The sequence below is a fragment of the Halyomorpha halys genome, unplaced genomic scaffold (genome assembly GCF_000696795.3).
Source record: "Halyomorpha halys isolate HHAL.00 unplaced genomic scaffold, Hhal_1.1 Scaffold531.1, whole genome shotgun sequence".
NCBI lineage: Eukaryota > Metazoa > Arthropoda > Insecta > Hemiptera > Pentatomidae > Halyomorpha > Halyomorpha halys.
In genome coordinates, this window is record NW_027111171.1 from 301,179 (window position 1) to 323,444 (window position 22,266).

General features: G+C 30.9%; 2 protein-coding genes across 4 annotated transcripts in view; one reads left to right on the plus strand and one right to left on the minus strand.

The window, feature by feature from the left end:
* The window catches only part of Sse (separase), a 20,848-nt gene extending 3,602 nt beyond the window's left edge, over positions 1-17,246 (plus strand). Inside the window, exons 5-13 of one of the 3 annotated variants that reach the window (XR_010843907.1) lie at positions 3,041-3,197; positions 3,422-3,549; positions 6,394-6,607; positions 9,445-9,572; positions 11,807-11,986; positions 13,216-13,383; positions 15,523-15,640; positions 16,677-16,807; positions 17,058-17,241. Coding sequence is in view for 2 of the 3 variants with exons in the window: in XM_014425747.2 (XP_014281233.1) it covers positions 3,041-3,197; positions 3,422-3,549; positions 6,394-6,607; positions 9,445-9,572; positions 11,807-11,986; positions 13,216-13,383; positions 15,523-15,629; positions 16,677-16,807; positions 17,058-17,117 (1,273 nt within the window). In the remaining variant the exon portion in view is untranslated. Of the gene's footprint in view, positions 1-3,040; positions 3,198-3,421; positions 3,550-6,393; positions 6,608-9,444; positions 9,573-11,806; positions 11,987-13,215; positions 13,384-15,522; positions 15,641-16,676; positions 16,808-17,057 lie in introns of all 3 variants that reach the window. The other 2 variants (XM_014425747.2, XM_014425748.3) reach the window with 2 other exon arrangements.
* A 2,298-nt stretch (positions 17,247-19,544) lies between these two features.
* Positions 19,545-22,266, minus strand: part of Hpr1 (THO complex 1-like protein Hpr1) — a 29,521-nt gene continuing 26,799 nt past the window's right edge. The window contains exons 13-14 of the mRNA XM_014425726.3: positions 21,287-21,863; positions 19,545-19,861 (exon numbers count right to left, since the gene is read on the minus strand). Coding sequence (XP_014281212.1) covers positions 19,845-19,861; positions 21,287-21,863 — 594 coding nt within the window. The 3' untranslated portion in view covers positions 19,545-19,844. The remainder of the gene's footprint in view (positions 19,862-21,286; positions 21,864-22,266) is intronic.

The following is a 22,266-nucleotide window of genomic DNA, read 5'->3' on the forward strand; positions in this document are numbered from 1 at the left end:
ATCTCACCCCAATTTTTGATTACTTTAATGAAAACTATGTGTAATTAATAATCAAAATTGATGAGTCTGCCAAGTATAGGTAGGGGGAATAAAAATTGGTAGCTGTTTCAAAGTGATAAAAAAACAAATTTTTCATTCGGAGCTCTATATCTCAAAAAGTAGGAACAACACAAGAAAATCTAAGAGAACGTCATTTAAAGAAGAGCAAATTTACTAAAATATGAGCCCTAATAGAGTTATTTATGTTAAATAGTTTTCGAGATATAGATTTTTAAAAAGAGACATTTCATAAAAATGTTGTGTAGGACGTACTGAAAGATCAGTAGTTAGTGAATTTATTTTGAAAAATCTATATCTCAAAAACCATTTGACGTACAGATGTCTATTAGCACTCAAATTAAAGCTAGTTTAATGAACTAAACAGTATTTTATGATGGTTATCTTTGTAGGAGTAATAGTTTACATGAAATTTGCTAAAATGAATTGATTTATAGTTGTTCGAACAAATTTTCATTTGCCAAATTTATATTAATATGTGAATATCAAAAACCAAAAACCAAAAACTACTACCCTGACGAAGATAAAAAAAAAACACAAAAAAGGGAGCTACGTTAATTCGGTTTGGCATTATTATTTAGTTACTAATCAAGGGCAAATAGCAAAATGTAAGAAATGCACAAAAGAAATTAAATGTCAGGGAGGATCCACAAGTGACCTACACACCCACTTGAAAACTCGACATAACATAAATTTATAAACTAAAAGCGGCGTAGCAGCAGGTAATGAAAATGATGCATCTTGTTCTAGTCAAAAGCTACCAAAAACATTTATATACCATACCATTTAATTATTATTTTCAAAATCAAAAGAAGGAACAGTTATGTGAAATCCTGGCTCGTATGGTTGCCCGTGATGGACTACCATTTAGAATTTTCTGCTCTTTGGAGGATATAAGAAAAGGGCTACGTGTAAGAGGATATAATGATCTACCAAAATCAGCTGCAACAATAAAATCTATGATCACTGAATAAAGCAAGAAGATAAGAATAGAAGTTATTAAAGAAATGTCTGATTTAAAATTGAAAGGCTACCGATTTAGCTTAACATTCGACGAATGGACTTTGGTTCGCAATCGGAGGTATGTAATCATAAACGTACATTCTACTGGAGGATATGTATGGAACATTGGACTAGCCTGTTTACATGTAGAAGTGCAAACGGAAAAATGTTTGGAGATTTTGAAAATAAAATTACAAGAATTTGATCTCAACTTAACAAATGACATTGTTTGTATATCGACAGATGGTGTGTCAGTTATGGTAAAACTCGGACATTGGATTGAAGTCGAACATCAGTTATGTTTTGCACATGGCATCCACCTAGCTGTTAGAGATGTCCTTTACAAAAAAAACTCCAGTTTAGTGACTGTTGATGCTGAAATTGAACCAATTGAATCCCAATCTAGCGATTGTGATAGTGATGTAGATTTTGACATAGAAACTGACAATGAAGAAGATAAAAAGATTAAAGATGATGGTGTTGTCCTAGAGTTTGGATCTGTTGACACTGAAATAAATTTGAATTATGCTAATTTTTCCCCGCTGGTAACAAAAATTAGAAGTGTCATTAAAATTTTCAGAAGATCTTCCAACAAAAAATGATAAATATTTACAAAAATATGTTAAACTACAATTTGGAAAAGAATTGAATTTGCAATTGGATGTCATAACACGATGGAATAATTTACTTATTATGTTGGAAAGGTTTTACCAATTACGGTATTGTGTCCAAAAAGCATTAATTGATTTAAAATCAAACAGTCTTTTCTGAAGAGGAGTTTCTATTAATTTGAGAAATCATTGATGCGTTCTCACCAATTAAATTAGCAGTTGAAGCACTATGCAGAAGAGATTCTAATCTTCTTGTTGCAGACACAGCGTTTAAATTTATGTTTGAAATGCTTGTTGTACAAGAAAGTTAAATAAGTATTGAATTGATAAATCCTCTGAAGTATAGAATAATGCAAAGACGAACAAACATATCTCAAGTTTTACAATATTTACACAACGCTTCACAAAACGAAATCGAAACGGATACAGTCTTATGTCCTAAACTTAAAAAAGGTTCTACTACAAAATATTGATTCCTCTTATAAAATGTCTAGGAGTTAAAAGTAATGAACCAGACAGTGAAGATTTTGATCTTGAAGATGAAGATACACCAGTCACATCTTTCTCTGCTATTGATACTGCAACTGTTTCATTAAAAAACAAATTAGAGAATGTTCCAAACCCAAAGAAACAAAACAAAAGATCAGAAATAGAACATAAAGTTAAAAAAGAATTACAATTTTTTGAAGAGCATAGAATTAGGAGAGTGCATCTAAAGCTTGCTTATGAATACTTGTTAACAATACCACCAACAAGTGTGGAGTCAGAACGAGCCTTTTTGGCTGCTCAACATATAACCACAAAAATAAGATAGAGGTTAGACGACGGTACGTTGGATCATATATGTTTTTGAAATCATATTCCAATTTGCATTAAAAAATAATAATCACTTGTACGAATTAATGTAATATATATTAAAAAAGTTGGATTTAATTTTGTTAAGTTATTCTTAAAAATAAATGTTTTGTTGTTCAGTTGTGTTTGACATATATTTGTACTGCTCCTAAATAATAACATAACCTATAGTAAGTAAATTTTAATTTTGTTTACATTTTTTTAAATAATACTAATACTGGTATTTTACCTGTATCGAAAATTTTTAACGGTATTGCATTCCCTACTTATAGATATGTGTATGTGTGGAAAATGAGTTATTTTGGATTAAAAGGATGTTTATGTCATAAAAAGACATTGATAAAATAAGTGCTAAAATTCTGTTGGAAATGGAGGGACACTCCCTAAAATATGTAATGAAAAATGTTATATTATTCATAAACCAGGATTTTGCTTTATTTTGTAGAGATTTTCATAAGGTTTCAATATATGTATTCTATTTTCATGTTAATTGAAATAATGTGAAAATTTCATAGGAAAAGCATTCCAGTTTGTACTAAACTTTCTTGGCCTGAAGATGCTATAGGTGATCTCATTCAAAGCTTCTTGAATATAAAAGAGAAATTAGGTCAAAGAAAAGGAACGTCTGCACATATACAAAAAATGAGAAATGAAGCTTCCTCTGATGTTGAGGTATGTTTATAGTTTCTGAAATCTTTGTTTTGTTTTTTCTAGACAAATCAACAGATATCTTAATTTTCATTTAGAAAAATTCATTATTACCTTGACTGTTATAAAGTATATTTATAAAATATCAACTTGAACATTGAAATTAACAAATACATTTTTCATATCTTAAGTAAGTCCTTTATGATTATGTCTTTTAAAAACTTACCTATCTCTATAACCTGTTACAGAGACTGTGTCGAGAAATAGGGCCCATGTGCTTCAAAGAATGGTCATGTCTTACTCTTGGAAAATTGATGAACAAAGCTTTGGAAGAGGAGATCAGAGAAGCTGTGGATAAGCGAATTGGAAATGCTAAGTATAGAATTTAATTTATAAATATTTTCCTGATATTAAGCTATTTATCTCACCTTTTTTATTTTCTTGTTTTTTTAAAGTCTAAAAATAGGCTTAAATCAAGATAATAGGAGATTTTAATGGTTTTCAATGTAATTTTTATTACAAATAAATAATAATTACTGTCAAAACCCAGATTTTTAACTTCAGTGTCATAAAATGATTCTCCCACTTATGCCAGTGTGCCTCTCAAATGTTACCGGTCAGTGTAGAACTTTTCTTTGAACTTATCATTTTTTGTTACTATTTTTACTGTATCAAATCTATTTCTTCAATTACAATGGTAGCAGAAATTGCATGCTATACAATGTCAAGTCGTGTAACCTCCTTAATATTCCAATCATTTATCAATTTATTTTTATCTCTTTTCGGCTCCAGTACTTCATTTTTTATCATGCATTATGATATCCTACGCAATTTTTTTTTTTGAAGTACCTGAGATGTTATTCCTTCAGTTTATTCCCTAGTTATTGGTAAATAAAATTAGATAGGATTATAGTTTTGTATGTTCTTACCTCAAGTTTCTGAAAAAAAGGTTTGATCTACGCTTTTATGGAGCACAAAAATAACAAGTATTACTCACCTTAATTTTACCTTTATCTCCACTTGAATTAAATCAGGGGTGTGTGAGTATATGCTTAATCAAAAATGAGAAGTCCTATTAAATTAAATTACATGCTTAAGGACAGTATATCCCTGGAATGTTTTTTTTATTTAAAAAAAAACTGATTGGAAGAGCCACTAAAAATTTAAGCATTTTTTAGATTTTCTCGAAAACGGATTTTAAAGATTTTGATTAAACTTTGTATATTGATGTTTTTATTATCAGCTACGCTTTGTAAAACTTTTGTTGTATAAGCAAGTTCTTAAACCTGTGTGGACTTACAGAGTTCAGATCTGGGGTCATACTTAGAAAAGTGATGTACAAATAATACACACCTTCCAAGTGCTAAGAAATATTGTTAACTCACCCTGGTACATTAGAAACAATGATCTGCATAAAGACCTTAAAGTCTTGTTAGCGATAAAATTAAAAAGAATGTGAACAAACATGACAGGAGATCTCTCATCCTGTTCGATAATATTAGTATATTCACAGCTTATTATTTTTTTTAAACCTGTTTTTTAGGCAGTAATAAAGTTAATTATGGTTTTTCATTCCTTAAAAAACTCTTCAATACAAATTTTCATGGCAATAGAAAAATAACAAATTTTTATTTTAGATTTTTTTTTTTCAAAAATTGTGTTTTCAATAAAACTTCAACATAACTCTACCTATCCACAAAAAACTTAGGAGCCGATTAAAGCCCAATAGACTACAGTACAAATCCGACCAGTACTGTATCCAAAAATACATGAAGGGAATCCATACTAGGAAACCTTTCTTCTAAAAAACCAGAATTAGGCTCAGTCTTATTTTAGTCTTTGATAAAAAAATAAAACAAAAATTAGTTAAATCGAGAAACAATGAAAAAGTAGCTAAAACTGGCTAGTGGCATGAAACAGAAACCCTTCCTTTTAAATAAAGGCTCTAAATATTTTTATTAATCTCGTCATATCAACCTATAATCAAGTGGTTTATAATATAAGTTAGGTCTTATCCTCATTAAAAAAAGTTTGATAGTGCATGATTCCCAAGTTTTAAGTATTTTTAATTTTAGATTAATGATTTATTATATTGATTGTTCGAGAGTGGTTTTTGACTGAAACGTTGGATAGTTTTTGAAATAAATAGATCACTTGATCTATGTTTGTGTTAATAATTTTTAATTTTGTTAATTTAAATTAAATAGAAAAATATTTACCTGTCATTGTTAGTAGTAATATTCAATGAATGTTGAAGAATTTGATAATTGACTAAAGAAGAAAGTAAATGTTTTCTTTTTCCATAGTTGTTATGGGAGTAGTCAGATTTAACTTTCATTATCTATGTATGAAATATAACAAAGTGGAGGTATTATCCTGTATAATAAAAAAAGTGACTGTTTTAAAACATACAAGAACTAATTTAATCTCAATGTAGAGTGTTATTTGAAAGTTGTGTGATTTGTACACCACATTTTTCTATATCTTGTAGACCACAGATGCTTATCTAAATATTTAATAAACGTTGCATTATCTACATCAGCAACATTGTTACTATTTCTGCTACTAATCATTTACTTTGATTCATCTATATTTATTTTGAGACCTAATTCTTTATTGACTATATTATTGTGTTTGGTTTAATAGTTTCCAAATCTTCATAAAACAGTTTGAGATCATTAAAATAATCTATCATTGGTGTTTTGTCAATCTGCGTCAAAAAATGTTGGATTCTCATGTCCTTACAACCATCATAATGGTTTTTTGGTAATTAATTATTAAATGTGAATACCCTATTGAGACAAGTTCATTGCTGTTTTTCTATAAATGTTGACACTCTTATTCAGATTCTATTCCCTAGTATTTTATTTGTTATTATTATTACTATAATCATCTTAGCCTATAATCCATGTTTTTTTGGCTTATTGTTCCATATTTCTGTATAACAGACAATTTTGTCTTCAAATCATCTTGCCTGAATTTTTATTTTTAAAAACCACTGATCACATAATCTCTTCTCTTTAAACCAGTGTGTAATATTCCAAAATAATATTCGAACATAATTATAAATGGTTAAATTAATTTTTAATTTAAGTTAAAAACAAGAAAAAATATTGATTATTTTTAAATTAGTTTTAACATTAATTGTCAACTGATATATTATTAATAAATACAAAAAACCTATGGTTATTAATGACTAGTTTTATTTTTTCCTGTGCAGTATCAGCATTCGTCAAAGATATCTCTGCTACTTGATAGGTGAAGGTAGTTGCCATCTGGAAAATGGGGATATTGAGGTTGCTTTGTATCAAGTATTTGAAGGGAATGAAACTTTAGCCGTCAGTGTGTTGGAATGCCTGATAAGGATCAAGGAGACTCTCGAAAGCAGGCTTCATGTTGCTGCTAGGCATCCAGTGCTGCTTGTTTTAGATGATGTAAAGTATTTTTATTCTTCATTAAATATGTTTTATATTACAATTATAATTGTTTAAAATTCATAGTTGTTAGTTTGTTTTTTTAATGACAAAAAAACATTAATGCAATTATATTAAATCTCAGTTAGTGAAAACATAAGAAAGGCTGTTTACTTTTAGACATATAAATTTTTATTTGTAATGACGAATTAGGTTCTATTCTAATCAATACTTGTCAATCACTGAATTTTTTACACGATAGTGTCTTGTTTACTTCGCTTATCCTATTGTTTCATTATAAATCTCAAATGACTTATCTTGCTATGACACTAGTAGTAGTGTCCAAGTATTTATTATCATTGACTTTTTTTGTAATCCTTTCCATTGCTACTTATTTCAAATATCTTCCATCGTGTAACTTGAGCTGCACAGGACAATATTTTACTAGGTTTCTCCTTTCCATTCCTCAGAATCGACCCATAGCCTATTTTTTCAATAGTATATATAGAATAGCCTTAAGTATGGAAACATGAGCCTACCCAAAGTAATAAAAGAGATAGCCTACCATTTGAGAGAAAAATTTAGCCTCCCTCTTGGTCTGGTTCCTATCACTGAGGCACTAGAAAGAGAGGGCTTGTTGGGTGGAGTAACATGAGCTACACTATGTCATTATAAGGAACTATTTAAAGCTTGAAATGTGATTCTATGAATCCAAGTATGCTTACAGGATCGATCAATTCACACTGCTTGGGGTCCATGATGTGATCTACTTCAAACAATGCGAACATCAACCTTACAAATCGATCACACCTGCAGATCATGTGGTATGCCATTTCATCCTCAAAATTACAGAATCTGCATGGAGGTGATTTAATAAGATTGAGGTTGAACATATGTTCACATATAAACATGTTTATTAAGTATATAGTGACCTTTGTAGATCCCTGTAATTTTCCTTAGAGAACTTTCGTCCAGCTGAAGCAATGTTTCACTTCGGCACATCCAGAAATAGCTTAGAGTGTAGCTGTATTTTATTTAGTCAATAAAGTTTGACTTTTAAGCTGTTAACTGCCTTTATGTTACTTTTTGTGTAACTAAGGCTTATATATAATTATGATTGTAAATATGTATGTAAACTATTACATCATTCTCAATTATTTTTACATTGTTTTCTTTTCTCTTTTTTATTTATTCATTTTTTTTTATTGTTGAACTAATAAAAGTGAGAAAGTAACCTATAATTATTTTTTTTATTATGACTGTTTATATTTCTTTATATTTTTTGTTTAAGTATCTAAGGCTCCTCAGCCCTCATCTATTGATTTCTTTGTATTATTCTAAAGGGACTCGTCCCAGAATAAATAAAGTATTATCATTATATACCATTCTCGGGCTAATAGGAGTAATCTCAGAGCTACTGTTAGCTAGCTTGTCAGCATGCTCATTACCGAAGCTGTGTGGCAGTTTTTAACTACTCTAGAGCATGGAGGGATAATAGATCAGGTTGTTAAGTCCCTATTGTTGCCTTGCTATCTGTCTAGATTATTATTCCACTTGTGAGAAAGAGATCCATGTAGCCATTAATACCATTATTTGGTTTATGAATTTTTGTTCTATTTTTCCTTACACTTAATATAGTGTCTTTATATTTGCAGATTTGAGCATCCGAGTCCATAGAAAGACCATATCCTCCTCTATCCACTGAATAATCTTTCCATGTCATGCTAACATCATGGCTTTGGATTTTGCATCTTTTTTGACACGTGTATACATGGTGTTTAAGGCTTGTGCTGCCAACTACGTCTTGCCAAAGTAATGACTATAATTTCTGACCTGACCTTATTAGAGAAGGTAGATTTTCTTCCCCTGTTTAGTACGTCTAGATCATAATTGTTGGAGCTGCCCCATCTCATGGTGTGCATTAGCATTCAGGGTAGCTAATATTTGACGCTCCTCACAGTCCATAGCCTTATGAAGTTTAGTTGTGGGGAATGGGTTTTCGTAGGGCAGATGTCCTGACAATAGCTGAAAGAGCTGTTGTCAGATAAAGATTCCAAAGAAACAGCAATTTTAAATTACACTTAGAAAGAATGTAGCTCTGTGAACAGAGCTGTTGTCAGATAAAGATAAAGTTTCCAAAGAGACAGCAATTTTAGATTACATTTAGAAACAATGCAGGCTCTGGCTTGCATGGGTACCAAAATGATTCTGTACCCCCAACCCTTTGAGCCTGCTTTCATTAAGGTAAGGTTCTTGTATTAGAATAATATCAGTATCCTTACGTCTGACATACTGTTTCAGTACACCACATATGCAATAGCATAGATTAATCTACAGCAGCTTCATATCTGTAATTAGCCCTTGCTATCCAAGGACCGAACTGGGTGTGCCCCTAGTACAGATTTGCCCTTCTGGCCCAGTGTTAAATGAATGAACTTTTCGGCTCATCCACACCGACATCAATAATTGTGTGGCTAGTGGTGAAAGATGTCCTGCTTCACTCATTGCAGAGGCCTCTCATTCATTTTTAGAGAGTGTTCCACATAAGAACCAGGAAATGTGAGGGGTCGATTCCAATCCTCTATTGTGACCAAAAAGTCCCTGTTAACCATTATTACCATGGATTGTTATTGGCTGGATTTACAGAGGATAGACCTCTCTGAGAGATTAGTCTTCAAAGTTTCTGCAATTAATTAGCTTCAATTCCAATTCCGTGCCCTGCATATACTATCTTCTATCATCTACTTCCTTTTAACATTAAAACTGTTCGCTGGCTATGTTGTTCATCTATTATGTATAATTGTTCTTATTAATGTAATATATCACTAATAAAACATGATTTATTTACATTTTTATAGCACTTTGATAATATATCATGGGAATGTACCCCTCTTCTAAAAAGGCATCCAGTTTCTCGAGTGTTTTCATTGCATGTTGCCCATGCTCTATTTACCTCCCATAAAGATCACATAAAAGGTGGATTAAGGTTTGTATTTAATTAATGTGTTTTTATTCCTCTAGTGTTATTATAGTAGGCTTAAGAGTTATATTTAACTTTTTACCATTAAATTTAAGTTGTATATTGTTAGTCTTGCCTTTGTTATAACATTTAAGGATGTTTTTTTATAAAAAAAAGAATGCCTTTTGTTAAACTTTATTAATTTTTTACTTGTATGAAACTTAAAATGAATATTAAGAACATTAACTGTTCCTCAAATTCGTTTATCTCTATTTATAAAATCAAAGGTATCAAATGGTCTCAACAAGTATCTTTAGTTAAATTCACATAATTTTGATTTATGATCCATTAATTAAAATAAAAATGTGAAGTGACTTACAGATCTTGTCTTCTAGTGTGATGAACTAATTTCTTTCCCAGTATGATGTCAAATTCGCCCTCCTCTGCCAGTCCATGAACTGTAACTAATATCCAAAGCATTGAGACTAATAATCTCATCAAAATAATAAAAGAAACTAAAATATTAACTCTACATTACTGAATTGAATATGGATGACCTAGGGTGTAAGGCAAACTATCCAACCATAATGCTATTTTTTTCATAAGTAATGAAATAGTAAATAATAATAATAATAATAATAATAATGAAGGGCTAACGAACCTGGAAGTTCGATGTCGATACCACCAAATGCTCTCTGCATACATCCTTCCAGTGATGCCCCTCCAAACCCAATTCCACTAAATCAGTTTAAACACAATCCTCCTATCTACGTTTCGGTCTACCCCTCGGATGTTTACCTGTTGGTTCAGTGTTAATTGACACTCGTCCACTCGTTACTAAGCCCTACAACCTTACACTCCTGTCTTATACATTGTAATGGTATAACGTGAATTATATTTACTGGGTGTAGGTCCCTTAATTCAATGATGTGTAATCCTCTAAATTCTCCCGTTAATTCATCCTTTTTTAGTCCGAATATTTTGTGTAATAGTTTATTTTTGAAAACCATGAGGCGCTGTTCATCCCTTAGTGTAAGAGGCAACGTCTCACATCCTTAAAGAACAGTGGGAAGGATAATGGTTTTGTAAATTCTAATTTTTAAGTTTTTCAATAGAAGGCGTGTGCTAAGCAGTTTTCGAAGTTGAAAAATAACAAGCATTTCCCGCCTTCAACCTAGCTTTTATTTCCTCATCAATTTTGTTTTTTCTAGTTACCGTAGAACCTAAATACTTAAACTTGTCTATCTGTTCAAACGTATTTCCTTCTATATCTATATCACCGAAATTGCTCCTGTTTCTACTGCTAATCATGAATTTTGTTTTATCCGTATTTATTTCAAGACCTAATTCCTTACTGGAGTTTATTAACACGGTTATATTTAATTCTATAGTTTCTTTGTCCTCACCTAACAACACCAAATCATCAGCATACCCAAGCACTGATATTTTACCACCCAAAGTTAAACCCTTTTCGGTATTCATCGCACTTTTAATTATGTATTCTAGTGCTAGATTAAATAAGATAGGTGATAAAGAATCACCTTGTTTTAAACCTGACCGGACCTGGAATTTCTCAGAATAGTGATTACCGATTCGTACCTTATTAAACGTTTCGGTCATGCACATCCGTACAAGATTTACTAACTTCTTTGGTATTCCCTGTTCAATCAGATATGTATTATACAGCTTCTGGTGGTCAATAGAATCATAAGCCTTTTGGAAATCTATATAAAGCTGATGAATTACACCGTTGTATTCCAACTTGCAAGATTTGTGGTGATGAAAAAATTTGATTAATAGTTGAACAATTTTGTTCAAATTTTGATATAATGAAATATTAAATAGTAATTAAAATCATAAAGTTTTAAATCTAAAAGCTTAATATTTCGTAATAATAAGTTATGAAATTGTTTCTTACATGTCAAAAAAATAGTTGACTATTTAGTAAGGGTCATATATTCTTAAATATAGCAACTTATGGGAAAACAAACATTCTTAAAACTTCATATATCTTATTTATAAATTGAGTTATGTTTCGGGATTGGATTTGAAAACGGGTCCAAAACGTCATTCATTTCATAAATTAAAGGAGTATGAAGTTTTAATGGTGTTTGGTTTCCAAGAAGTCCCTATATTGAATTTTATATGTCTTTAAATCATATATATTTTTAATGGCAGTTAACATTTTTATTTTAGTATTAAATTGCTAATTGTTGATACAAAGAAATTATAAATGACTATTATTTTCTTTTTTTCTTTAGGGAGATCAATGAAAGTGAAGTTTGTTATTATGTAGTTAATCCTGATGGTAATCTCCCAAGTGTTGAGGAACATATACCTAAGTTCTTTCGAAAGCGATTTCCTCAATGGGTTGGCATTATTGGGAAAAAACCAACTGAAGAAGAATTGATTAAAGCACTCACTGAATCTAATACATATGTGTAAGATAATCTTTTTCATATTATATCCTCATATTAATCTGTGTGAGAAAAAGGTATAAATGATATACTGCCCAGATGACTTGTGAAATTTTGATATTTGTCATCATCTGTCATATGTCATTCCACCCAACTTGATTTTAGTTACTGATACAGGATTCCCTACTATTTATTTATGAAAGTAGTTTTTTAAAAGGGAATTTTAATGAATATTGTACAATCAACTGTTTCTTTAAAACAAGTTTTTTGAGCATTGTGTATTCCTGAAATTTATGATTTATTCCTTAAAATGCGACTACTTATTCACTTGCATGATATATTGATTTTGTGAGCTATATTCCTCTGGCTCAGGAACTTTACTAGTGAAAAAATTTCACACAAAACTTTAGATTTATGTCAAATTTTAATATTAGTGGTTCTCTACAACTTTAATTATTTTCAGTGATATTTAATATATCTATTTAGTAACCAATTAGTAGAAAATAACAAAAAAATTTATCCAACCTGTAGTTAATATTCCATGGCGACAGTGGAACTTGTGAACCTTTCACTAGAATAAACCTGTATGAAGCACTTTTTACGTGTTCTCAAAAATAGTAAATCAAAATGTAGGGGAACAGCCATTTCCTAAGTCAATTCTAGTAGAAAAGTTTTTATATTGCAATAGGAGAGTAGAAGCTTAAAGGAGCTCATTCAAGTTACTGCTGAGATTGTTAAGATCCTACTATTCTATTATAATATAAAAAATTTCCTGCTAGAATTGACCAGTGTTTCCCCTCACCACTTCCATTTCATCACAAAATCAATTAACTCTTGTTAAATTTTTTTTCTTAAGTTGTACAACATCGGTAAAGAAGTTTTACCTCAAAAATCCTTTTCTGTACCGTTTTTAAAAATTTGGCATGGTCCCACAATTGAAGTGTTACTATAAAATGTTAAAGTCAACTTTTTTTATTTGTGTTACATGAAATTATTCTTGTTATATTAAATTATGATTCCCTAGCTACTGTTCTGTGAAATTCTTAATCCAACAATACTTCATTCATGGCATTTAAATGTTGTAGGTTTTTCATGTTGACTATAAAATTTGGTGGTGGAGAATGTGAATTTTGCAGTTAGACTGTTTACACAATATATCCTAATTTTAATATTCTTTTGTTAGGAGAATATAATTTATAATAAATTATACTGTAAATTATTTTTCACCTATTAATTATGATTATTTTTATTAGATATTGTGGACATGGCAGTGGTTCGCAGTACATTGCTTCTGAGAGGATACAACGATTGAAGGTGAAGCCTCTGCAAATGCTTTTTGGTTGTAGTAGTGTTGCTTTAAAAGATCTAGGTGGTCATACTGAGATGTATGGAGATGTCATGGAGTTTGCTATTGCATGCAGGTTATTAATTATATTTTTCTATTAAACAATATTTGTAAAATTTGTTACTGTGTATTACAGGCTTGACGTTTCCTAGAAAAGGTTTAGAAATAAATTTTTAATGTGTTAATGGTACTAATTCATTTTCCAACCTGCGATATGATGAGATTCAGTTGACCTGGATACTTCTTTTAGTTTTCTACCACAGTGAGGAACAATCCAGAAAGCCTGTTGATAATAAAGTCAAGGGATATAGCTGGAGATTACAGCTCTAAATGTACTATATACATTTTAAGTTCAATCAAACCACTTGATAACCTAAGAACCAAAAAAACTTGGCATTGTCATACAGACTTTACTATGTAAAAAATTTAAAACAGTGTACTGGTGACCTCATAAGAAAGGATAACAATTGAAATGTTCTAATTACAGAGGAATATCGCTGCTCCCCTGTGCTTACAAAGTATTCTCCAATATCCTCTTCCAAAGGCTGACCCCACATGCAGAACGAGAAATCGGGCCATACCAGACTGGCTTCAGGAGAGGGAAATCTATGATGGACCAAATTCATACCCTCAGACTGATCATGGATAGGGCCCATGAACATAAGATCCCTACCCACCATTTGTTATGGATTTCAGGAACGCGTATGATAGTATCAAGTGCCCTATGTTATATGAGACACTCAGAGAAATTAAGGTTTCTTCAAAGCTTATACGCCTTATAAAATGACTTTGAGAGATGTTAGGTACAGGGTCCGCATACAATCCGAACACTCTTCTGAATTTGAATCAAATAAAGGACTAAGGCAAGGAGATGCTCTAGCGGGCCTACTGTTTAATTTGATCCAGGAAAAAGTAATGAGAGAATCAGATATCCAGAATAATGGCACCATATTCAACAGATCGGTTCAATTGCTCGGTTATGTAGATGACCTTGACAAAGTGGCGCAATCTTTTACTGCGCTTACTGGGTGCTTCTTGAGCCTGTAGAGAGCTATTAATGAAAACAAAATGAAATATATGTACACCAGAGGAGCCAGGTTGTCAAGGAACTTGTATCTTTAAGAAAGTGGAGGAGTTTCCTTACATTCGGGATCTCTGGTCACAGCTACAAATGTTTCCACTGAAATAAAGCGAAGGATAACACGATGCTAACACACACACAGCGGCTAACCGATGCTATTTTGGTCTGTTAAAACAGTTCTGGAGCAAGCTCATCAGCAGGAAGGTTATAAAGGTCCATTTATATAAAACTAATTAGGCCTGTCCTAACATATGCCTCCCAGACAGGGACCCTATTCACACAGGATAGAAATAATCTGTTGCACTTCAAGATATCCTTCGAAGAATCTATGGGCTGGTAAAGGATGAGGAAGGCTGGAGAAAAAGAAATAAGGAACTCTATAAGCTGCTCCAGGATATAGATATTATGATCTTTGTTAGGCTGGGATGTCTTGGGTGAGCAGGACATGGTGCATGGATGAGTCCTGGTGAAATGCCTAAAAGAGTCATGGAAGAAAAAATCCATTGTCTAAGAAGAGTTGGACGTCCCAAGCTCTGGTGGATGGATGGTGTGGTACAAGACATACGAGACCTGCTTGGAGTCCGAAATTGGAAGACAGCAGCCCAAAACCAAGCCGAATGGCGGAGGCCAGGGACCCATCACAGGGTTGTACTGATAGAATAAGATAGTGTACTGGTTAAGTGACGTAGTTTGAGTTTATATAGGGTTCAAGTTGACAATTATGAAACATTTCTAAATTTGGTCTATATTTGTCAAAAAACCAAGCTGAAATATAAACATTATATTCTGTTGAAAAGAATGGCTCAAAAGCTATCCAATGATATCTCTGAAAGTCTATATGACTTATTGAAGTAGTGTTAAGAACATAACAAAAATTTCTTCCTTTTTTCATTGGTACGAACACCTTAAGTCTTTTATTGTTACAAACATCTTAAGTATCAGATGAATCAGTATATAATATGTCTTGGCTCATCTTAAGCTGTTTGTACCAATGAAAAATGCAGAGTTCATGAATAAATAAATGCCATTTTAAAAAAAATAGCACTCAATTCCATAGTACCAAATTCAGTGATTTTGACAATATATTTGTTCAATCGTTTTGCTCCTCCTATTTAATAATTTTTTTGTTTTTAGTGGCTGTACTTTGGGTATGCTCTGGCCTGTTACGTGCCATGATACTGATAGAATTACAATGGTTTTAGCTAACATTTGCTTACCAGGAACTCCTGTGGACACAAATAGTAAATACATTGTATTACATTTTGTTTTAGTTTTTTTTAAAATAATTAATAAGAAGGATTAGTATAAAACTATTTTATTGTAGCATTGTTGAAAGTAGTTTTTGATATGATAGCTTTACTATAATTGATTGTGTTTGTATATGTTGGCTCTATACAAATTTTACTTCTACAACTGAAACTGTTTCTTAACTTCTACACTATAATCTTGATAGTCCGACATTTCTTAATGTGACAAACTCATGACATATAGGAGAGAATATTTTGACCAGTCATACTGGGGTAAGTGAAAAGGTGGAATTTCTTTCCCTGTTACATGTTTCATTGATTACTGTTAACATCTTTACACAGTAGAACCCTTCCCTCTCTTAACTACTAGTAGTGAACTAAGCATTGAAATCTTGATAATAGATTACAGAGTAGCAGTTAGCTAGTTACCAATCTAAATATTTGAAATGTTATAAATTAGTTATAACCAGCAAGCATTATGACAAATAGTGAATTTATAGGTTACTAATATAACCTTTTACTGGAACATGTTACCACTAGGTTACTGCTCCCCCATAATACATTGTCAAGATTTCACTGTTTAGACCCAAGTAACTGATTTTGTGACTACTTATGAAAATGCTTAAATTAATTTATGTATCTGTCAAATTGTTTATTTAATATTATATTTAATTGGTCTGATAAATTTTAATTCATCATATATGTTAATATATTTTTGAACTGAATATTAAGTTTATTAATTTGTACCTAATATATATGAGTTTAATTTATATTGGAACTCTTTAACCCATTCAACAAACTGGACCCAATTAGGACGGATAAGCAGGATTCCTGCTGTTATAGTTATTGTTTTCTTAGATTTTTGTTCAATTAAATGATTTTGTCAATAAACTAATCAGACAGAAATAATAAGTGGCTGTATTCCTTGGATTAGTGGTGTTAAGTTTTAAGGTTAGTGATGAGTAGCAAAGCTATAAATTAAGTTGTACACATCCTTCTCTATAACCATTTTGATATCACCTTAATTTTGTTTTATTTCAGCTTTTGAAGAAGTTCAAGGCAAAGCAAAAAAAGAACCAGAACTTTTACGAGCTATGAGGCAGGTGAGGGAATGTGTTAATCTGTTTTCGAATGGTGCAGCTTTAATAGCTAGAGGAATTCCTATTAAATTGGTAACTATGTCTAAATTAATTTGTACTATCTTACTTTTTTTATTTTGTTCAATAAACTAGTTTGGGTAAAATAGAATGAGTCCATTGTTAATGATAACATTTTTCATACTGAATACATATAAAACCAAAAAAACTGCTGTTTTAATTTGTGATTGAATTTTTGTAATATTATATTATCACTTAAATTTTAAAAAGTAAGTACTATTGATTTTTTTTTTTTTAATTTTAATTTATTTTTTCAATTTTCCAGGTTCCCGATAAAACAACAACCAGTTCAGATTTTAGTTCAGATACTAGTGAAAGTAAATAATTTGTAAAAAGGGGCATGATTCTCAGATATATATATAGACAACATGTTATTTTTATATTTGTATATAGTTTTAAAATAAATATTTATTGAATTTCTTTGTTTAATCTGTTTGCTGAAACTGAGTGAATAAATCTATTTGTGAATGGATTACTTTTTTGAGCAATACTAATTCCTAAAAAATTTCCCATTAGTAAAAATAATGAAGTCTCGCAAAATGGTATCTATGTGGTGAGCTTAGCTCAAAAATGAAAGTTGTACATAACTGAAATTACATGTTTAAGGCATGTGAAATACAAATAAAAAGGCAATCCTTCCTGCCCCACTAAGACCCCCAGGGAGCGAAGGTCCTCTATCACTTTTGAAATATTATCTTAGAACGGGAAGAGGAAAATTTAAGATAGTAAAATCGAGCTATATGTAAAAAGCACCTGAAATTGAAAAACAGTATCTTCTCTCAGTCATAACCTTACTTATCTGACTTTTTAAACAGACAATTATAGCGAGTAGGTTGGTCAGTGTACATGTCACAATCTCACAAGAGGAGATCATAACACAAAAAAAAGCAATGCTTACCCACCCTGCTACCTGGTCCGCTGGGGAAGGATGAGTAAGGCTAAGGCTATGAAGGAGGGCGGAAGAGGAGGGTTTCATGCTGATTTTCAATTTCAGGCGCTTTTTAAATATTGCTCGATTTAACTATCTCAAAGTTTCCTCTTCCTGTTTTAAGCTAATATTTCAAAAGTGATGTAAGACCGTCACTCTCAGAGGGTCTTAGCAGGACGGGTCCAGATTGCCTTTTTTTTTTTTTAAATAAACGGATGTGACCGAATTTTTTTTTGATAAAATCGACTTACCTGAACTGCTGCTTTATAGAATCAATTTTTCACATTTGTTTGAGTTATTCATAAACAGCTCTAACGATTTTGATTAAAATCAGGATCTTTACCCTCACTGAGTCACACTTTCATTAAGTCAATTTTAGCACTACATTTGCTTTAACATCCCAGGCACATACCTTATATACGTATTTTCAGCTTTGTTCTAGTCATAAAGATGTTAAATACTAATACTCCCATTTTATTTTGTTTATTAAATATTAAAACAAAATGAAGGAAAATATTTGAATCTAGGCGCACACGTCACATAAACATGTGTTGGTACAAGACCATGTAGCTTGTATAAAATTGAACAAATAAATAAGAGAGAGAGAAAAGTCTAATGAAGAATAAACTGAGGTGGGTGTAAACAAATAATTATTGGAGTTAAACCAGTTGATACTAACCCTGAATAGTTCTAACTTGAGCAAGTACTTTCTCACCATTCGATTATGGTTAAAAGCAAACTGGGTACTCCCAGACAGATCTCCCAATACATGAGGGGCATAGGAGTATTCATGCTAAGCTTCATTGCCATAGGATGGATGTTGACACTCATTGTGGTGTGCCGGGAACTGTCTGAACAATTGTTGTTTGCACTGTCTTTGAGGAACAAAGGGTGCAACTGCTGAGGGAAACTGTACTCTTGGTCTTATGGATAATGATTTTCCTCAGCTGGTCACTTTACACAACTATGTGTATTATAAAAATTTTGTGTTCTGGTGAAAAAGTTCAGTGGGCCTAGCCCTCCCCTCTTCAACCTAAGGTATATAGGACCGGTTGGTGGAAGGTCACGAGACTGATAACAACCAACTGTTGAAACAAGAAAAAAAATTTCAAAATTTTTAATTGTTACATTTGCAGCTTTTTGTCAATCCAACTATAGCTACATGCTAGTATTGCCCACAGTACAAGGAAAGGTTGCATAAATAAATAAAAAAGATGATCAAAAGTTAAAAAGAGTATTTTCTATTATAATAATTAAAAATTTTCTTATTAAATCAGGTCCTATTTTTAGTACATTATAAATTTAATCTTAAGGTAAAAGTTAACAGGGCAAATTTAACTTAATAACAGACATTTATCTTTTAATAAAAAGGAATTTTATTTTCTGTACATAGATATAAATAAAAGTTATTTTTTAACTCTACAGTCTTCTCCAGTTATTTTTTTCCTCTGAAATAATTTTTTTATTGAATTCAGAAGTAGTAAATTTCTTTTCATGAACTTTAGTCTTAGTCTCACAATTAAAACTATTACAAAAGTACATCTGTTAGAGTAAAAAGATGTTTTACATAACAAAATATTTCAGATTAACTTTGGTTCAAGTATACTTAAAATTAAAACATAATTGTATCTTAATATATCGTACGTCATGGGGTACATTTTATTGCTTTGTGGAATAGCTGCTAAAATTATTAACCAAACAGATTAAACACCACTAAAGAACAGTTGAAAACATCTGAATTATACAATATAGTAATAAATAAAAGAACTTAAGAACAAAAAATTGATCCCTGAGAACAGAACAACCAACAAACATTCTGGATCCTCAATAACAATGTGTATTGAATAAAAAAACTAAGAACAAATGTTTCTATTATTATCTATCTTAATGGTTAAAATGATACACAAAACTATTTCCAAATTTTTTTAACATTTTACATTCGTAAAAATAAACTGAAATCTTCCAATTTAATCCAATCCCCTTTCAATTTTTATTTCTGGTAATCCAATCTGAGGTTGATAGTCCACAGAAGTTATTAATCACAAACCAATTATTTGAGGAAATGGTTCCACCAAGAAAATACTATGTCCAAGTTTCGCAAGATGCCTTCAGATGTTACTTGATTCAGTTATAATCATTATCTGGGCACAATCAATCAAGATCAAACATTGTTCAATCGACAAAGAATAATAAAAAAAACAAAATATTTATAAAATCTTAAAAATTAATTAATTATATATCAGTTTGAAATTGGACTTTACATTCATGAGCATGTATTAAAAAAGAACTGTGGTGGCTAGTATTCATAAAACAAATCAATGTTTTATTTCTAATTGAAGTCTTCAGACAATTCTTACAGTCAACAGATAATTCAATAGTAAAACCTTTTTTTTTTAATTTTGCCAATAACTCGAGATTTATTGTATTATTATAAACATTAAAATTTCCATAAAAAATATATAATTGTAACAGTATAACTGAAATAAATATCTGCCATCCCAAGTCAAGGTCTTGGTTGTTATAAACGTTTTAATGAAATCCTAATAAGCCCGGATTGATGTGGCAGAACAATAAGCCTTATGTGCCTTTTAACTAATGAGTTTGAGCTATTTGGATATTTCACTAATATCCAAGTAGCTGTAGGCAATTTCACTTAAGACTTTCCTTTGTCACTAGGTCGATAAGTGCTCTTTTTCCTTCTAACCAGTTAACTCAAAAGTTTAAATACTTATTTTCTTTAAAATAAATACAAAATATATTTAGATGAAAGCAAATATTAAAAATATAAATATATTCAAAATATGTTCAGTTCAATACTAGTCGTATAATAAAAATACACAACCATGCTATTTATTTTTTAAAAGATTTCATTTAGCATTGAACGATAATACAACCAAAATAAATGTTTAAAATAATATTATATTGAGTTGGAAAATATACATAAAAATTAGAAATATTTAAAATAACTGACATTGCAAAAAGTTAATATAATTTCCCTAGAGAACATGTGTTCTTTATTCTAAACTCATTAAAATTTTTTATCACTATTTATTACATCGGAAACTCAAAATTAGTGCTCATGGTCAGTTATCCTGTATTACTACAGTTGTATGTAAATGCTGAAATCAGAATATTAAAACAATAACACTGAAGATTGTCCCCAAAATTTTATTAAATTTCCCCAAAAAATCTTATTAGCTAACACATGAATATAATGTGATTAATAAACTTTATAAAACAAATAGGGACAGAATTGACAGCAAAAATTTAATTTATAATAAAGTAATAAACATTAAGGTATATATGTCCATTAATACATTTTTATTAATGGAACCCAATCCATCAACCAATAAATAAATAAATAAAATTAAAAAAAACTTTTATTTAAGAAAAAGATAATCAATGGGTGGATGAATGTTGACAAATTATCAAGGACAAAATAGAAAAAAAAAACAATCATGGAAGAATAAATCACAAAATCTATTATCTAGGACACTTAATTAATCTATTATATACAGATATTCACACTTGTAATAATAACACAAGTTTTCATCTCCAGGACTTACCCCTTATTAATTTGCTTGACTTATGGTCATCCCTTTTTGGAGAAGCCTTACGCTTACCAGGCGATTTCACTAAAGATTTTCCTTTGTCACTAGGTCGGTCAGTGCTCTTTTCCCTTCTAGATTCTACACTCCTTTCACGTGACCTGCTGTCTGATCTTTCTCGTCTGTCATCTCTCTTATCATTTTTTTTCTCCTCTCTTTTCTCAATTCTTTTTTCATCTTTCTTAACTTTCTCATCTGATTTCTTCTGTGGTTTTGGCGATGGTGATTTAGATACTTTTTCAGATTTGTATTTATCATTTTTCACAGGATTCGCTGGTTTAACAAAGTTGTTATCAGGTGATTTCTCAATAGTTCTTTCTACCGGTTTTTCAGGCTTTTTAACAGTTGCTTTATCATTTGATGAAGTACTACTAATCTTAACAACTTTTTGGGTGTTATTAGTCACTTTTTCTTTTTCTATCTTTGGTTTTTCAACGATCTTGGATTCTTCAGGCTTTTCTTGTGGACTAGATGAACCATTTTTCGTAATTTCAGTTAGTGTTGAGGATTCAGACTCATCACTGCCCTTTACTACCTGTAAATGCAGAAAAATATTGTAGTTTAACTAATCTTAATCTACATCCATACATATGCATCCATAAACATATGTATACAAACACACATAGGGAGTAAATGTTATTTCATAAGTTAATTCAACACAATTAGTAACAACAATGTGTATATGTAGTATATGTATAGTTTTCACTACTTGAAGAAAATGAAGGAAGACAAATATTGAGAGGCATTTGAGGGCAGTGGTGTAGTGGGGCAGGAACGACGTTCCCACTCTGCTTTTTCCAAAAATCTTATATGCAAATAGGCGACCCGTGTTTTTTCCGAGTTATAACTCAACAATGGCCGAATGGGTTTCAACAATTTTAAATAGCTGTCAAATAAATACACACTGACTTTAAGGATGAAAATCGGTGAGCACTTCG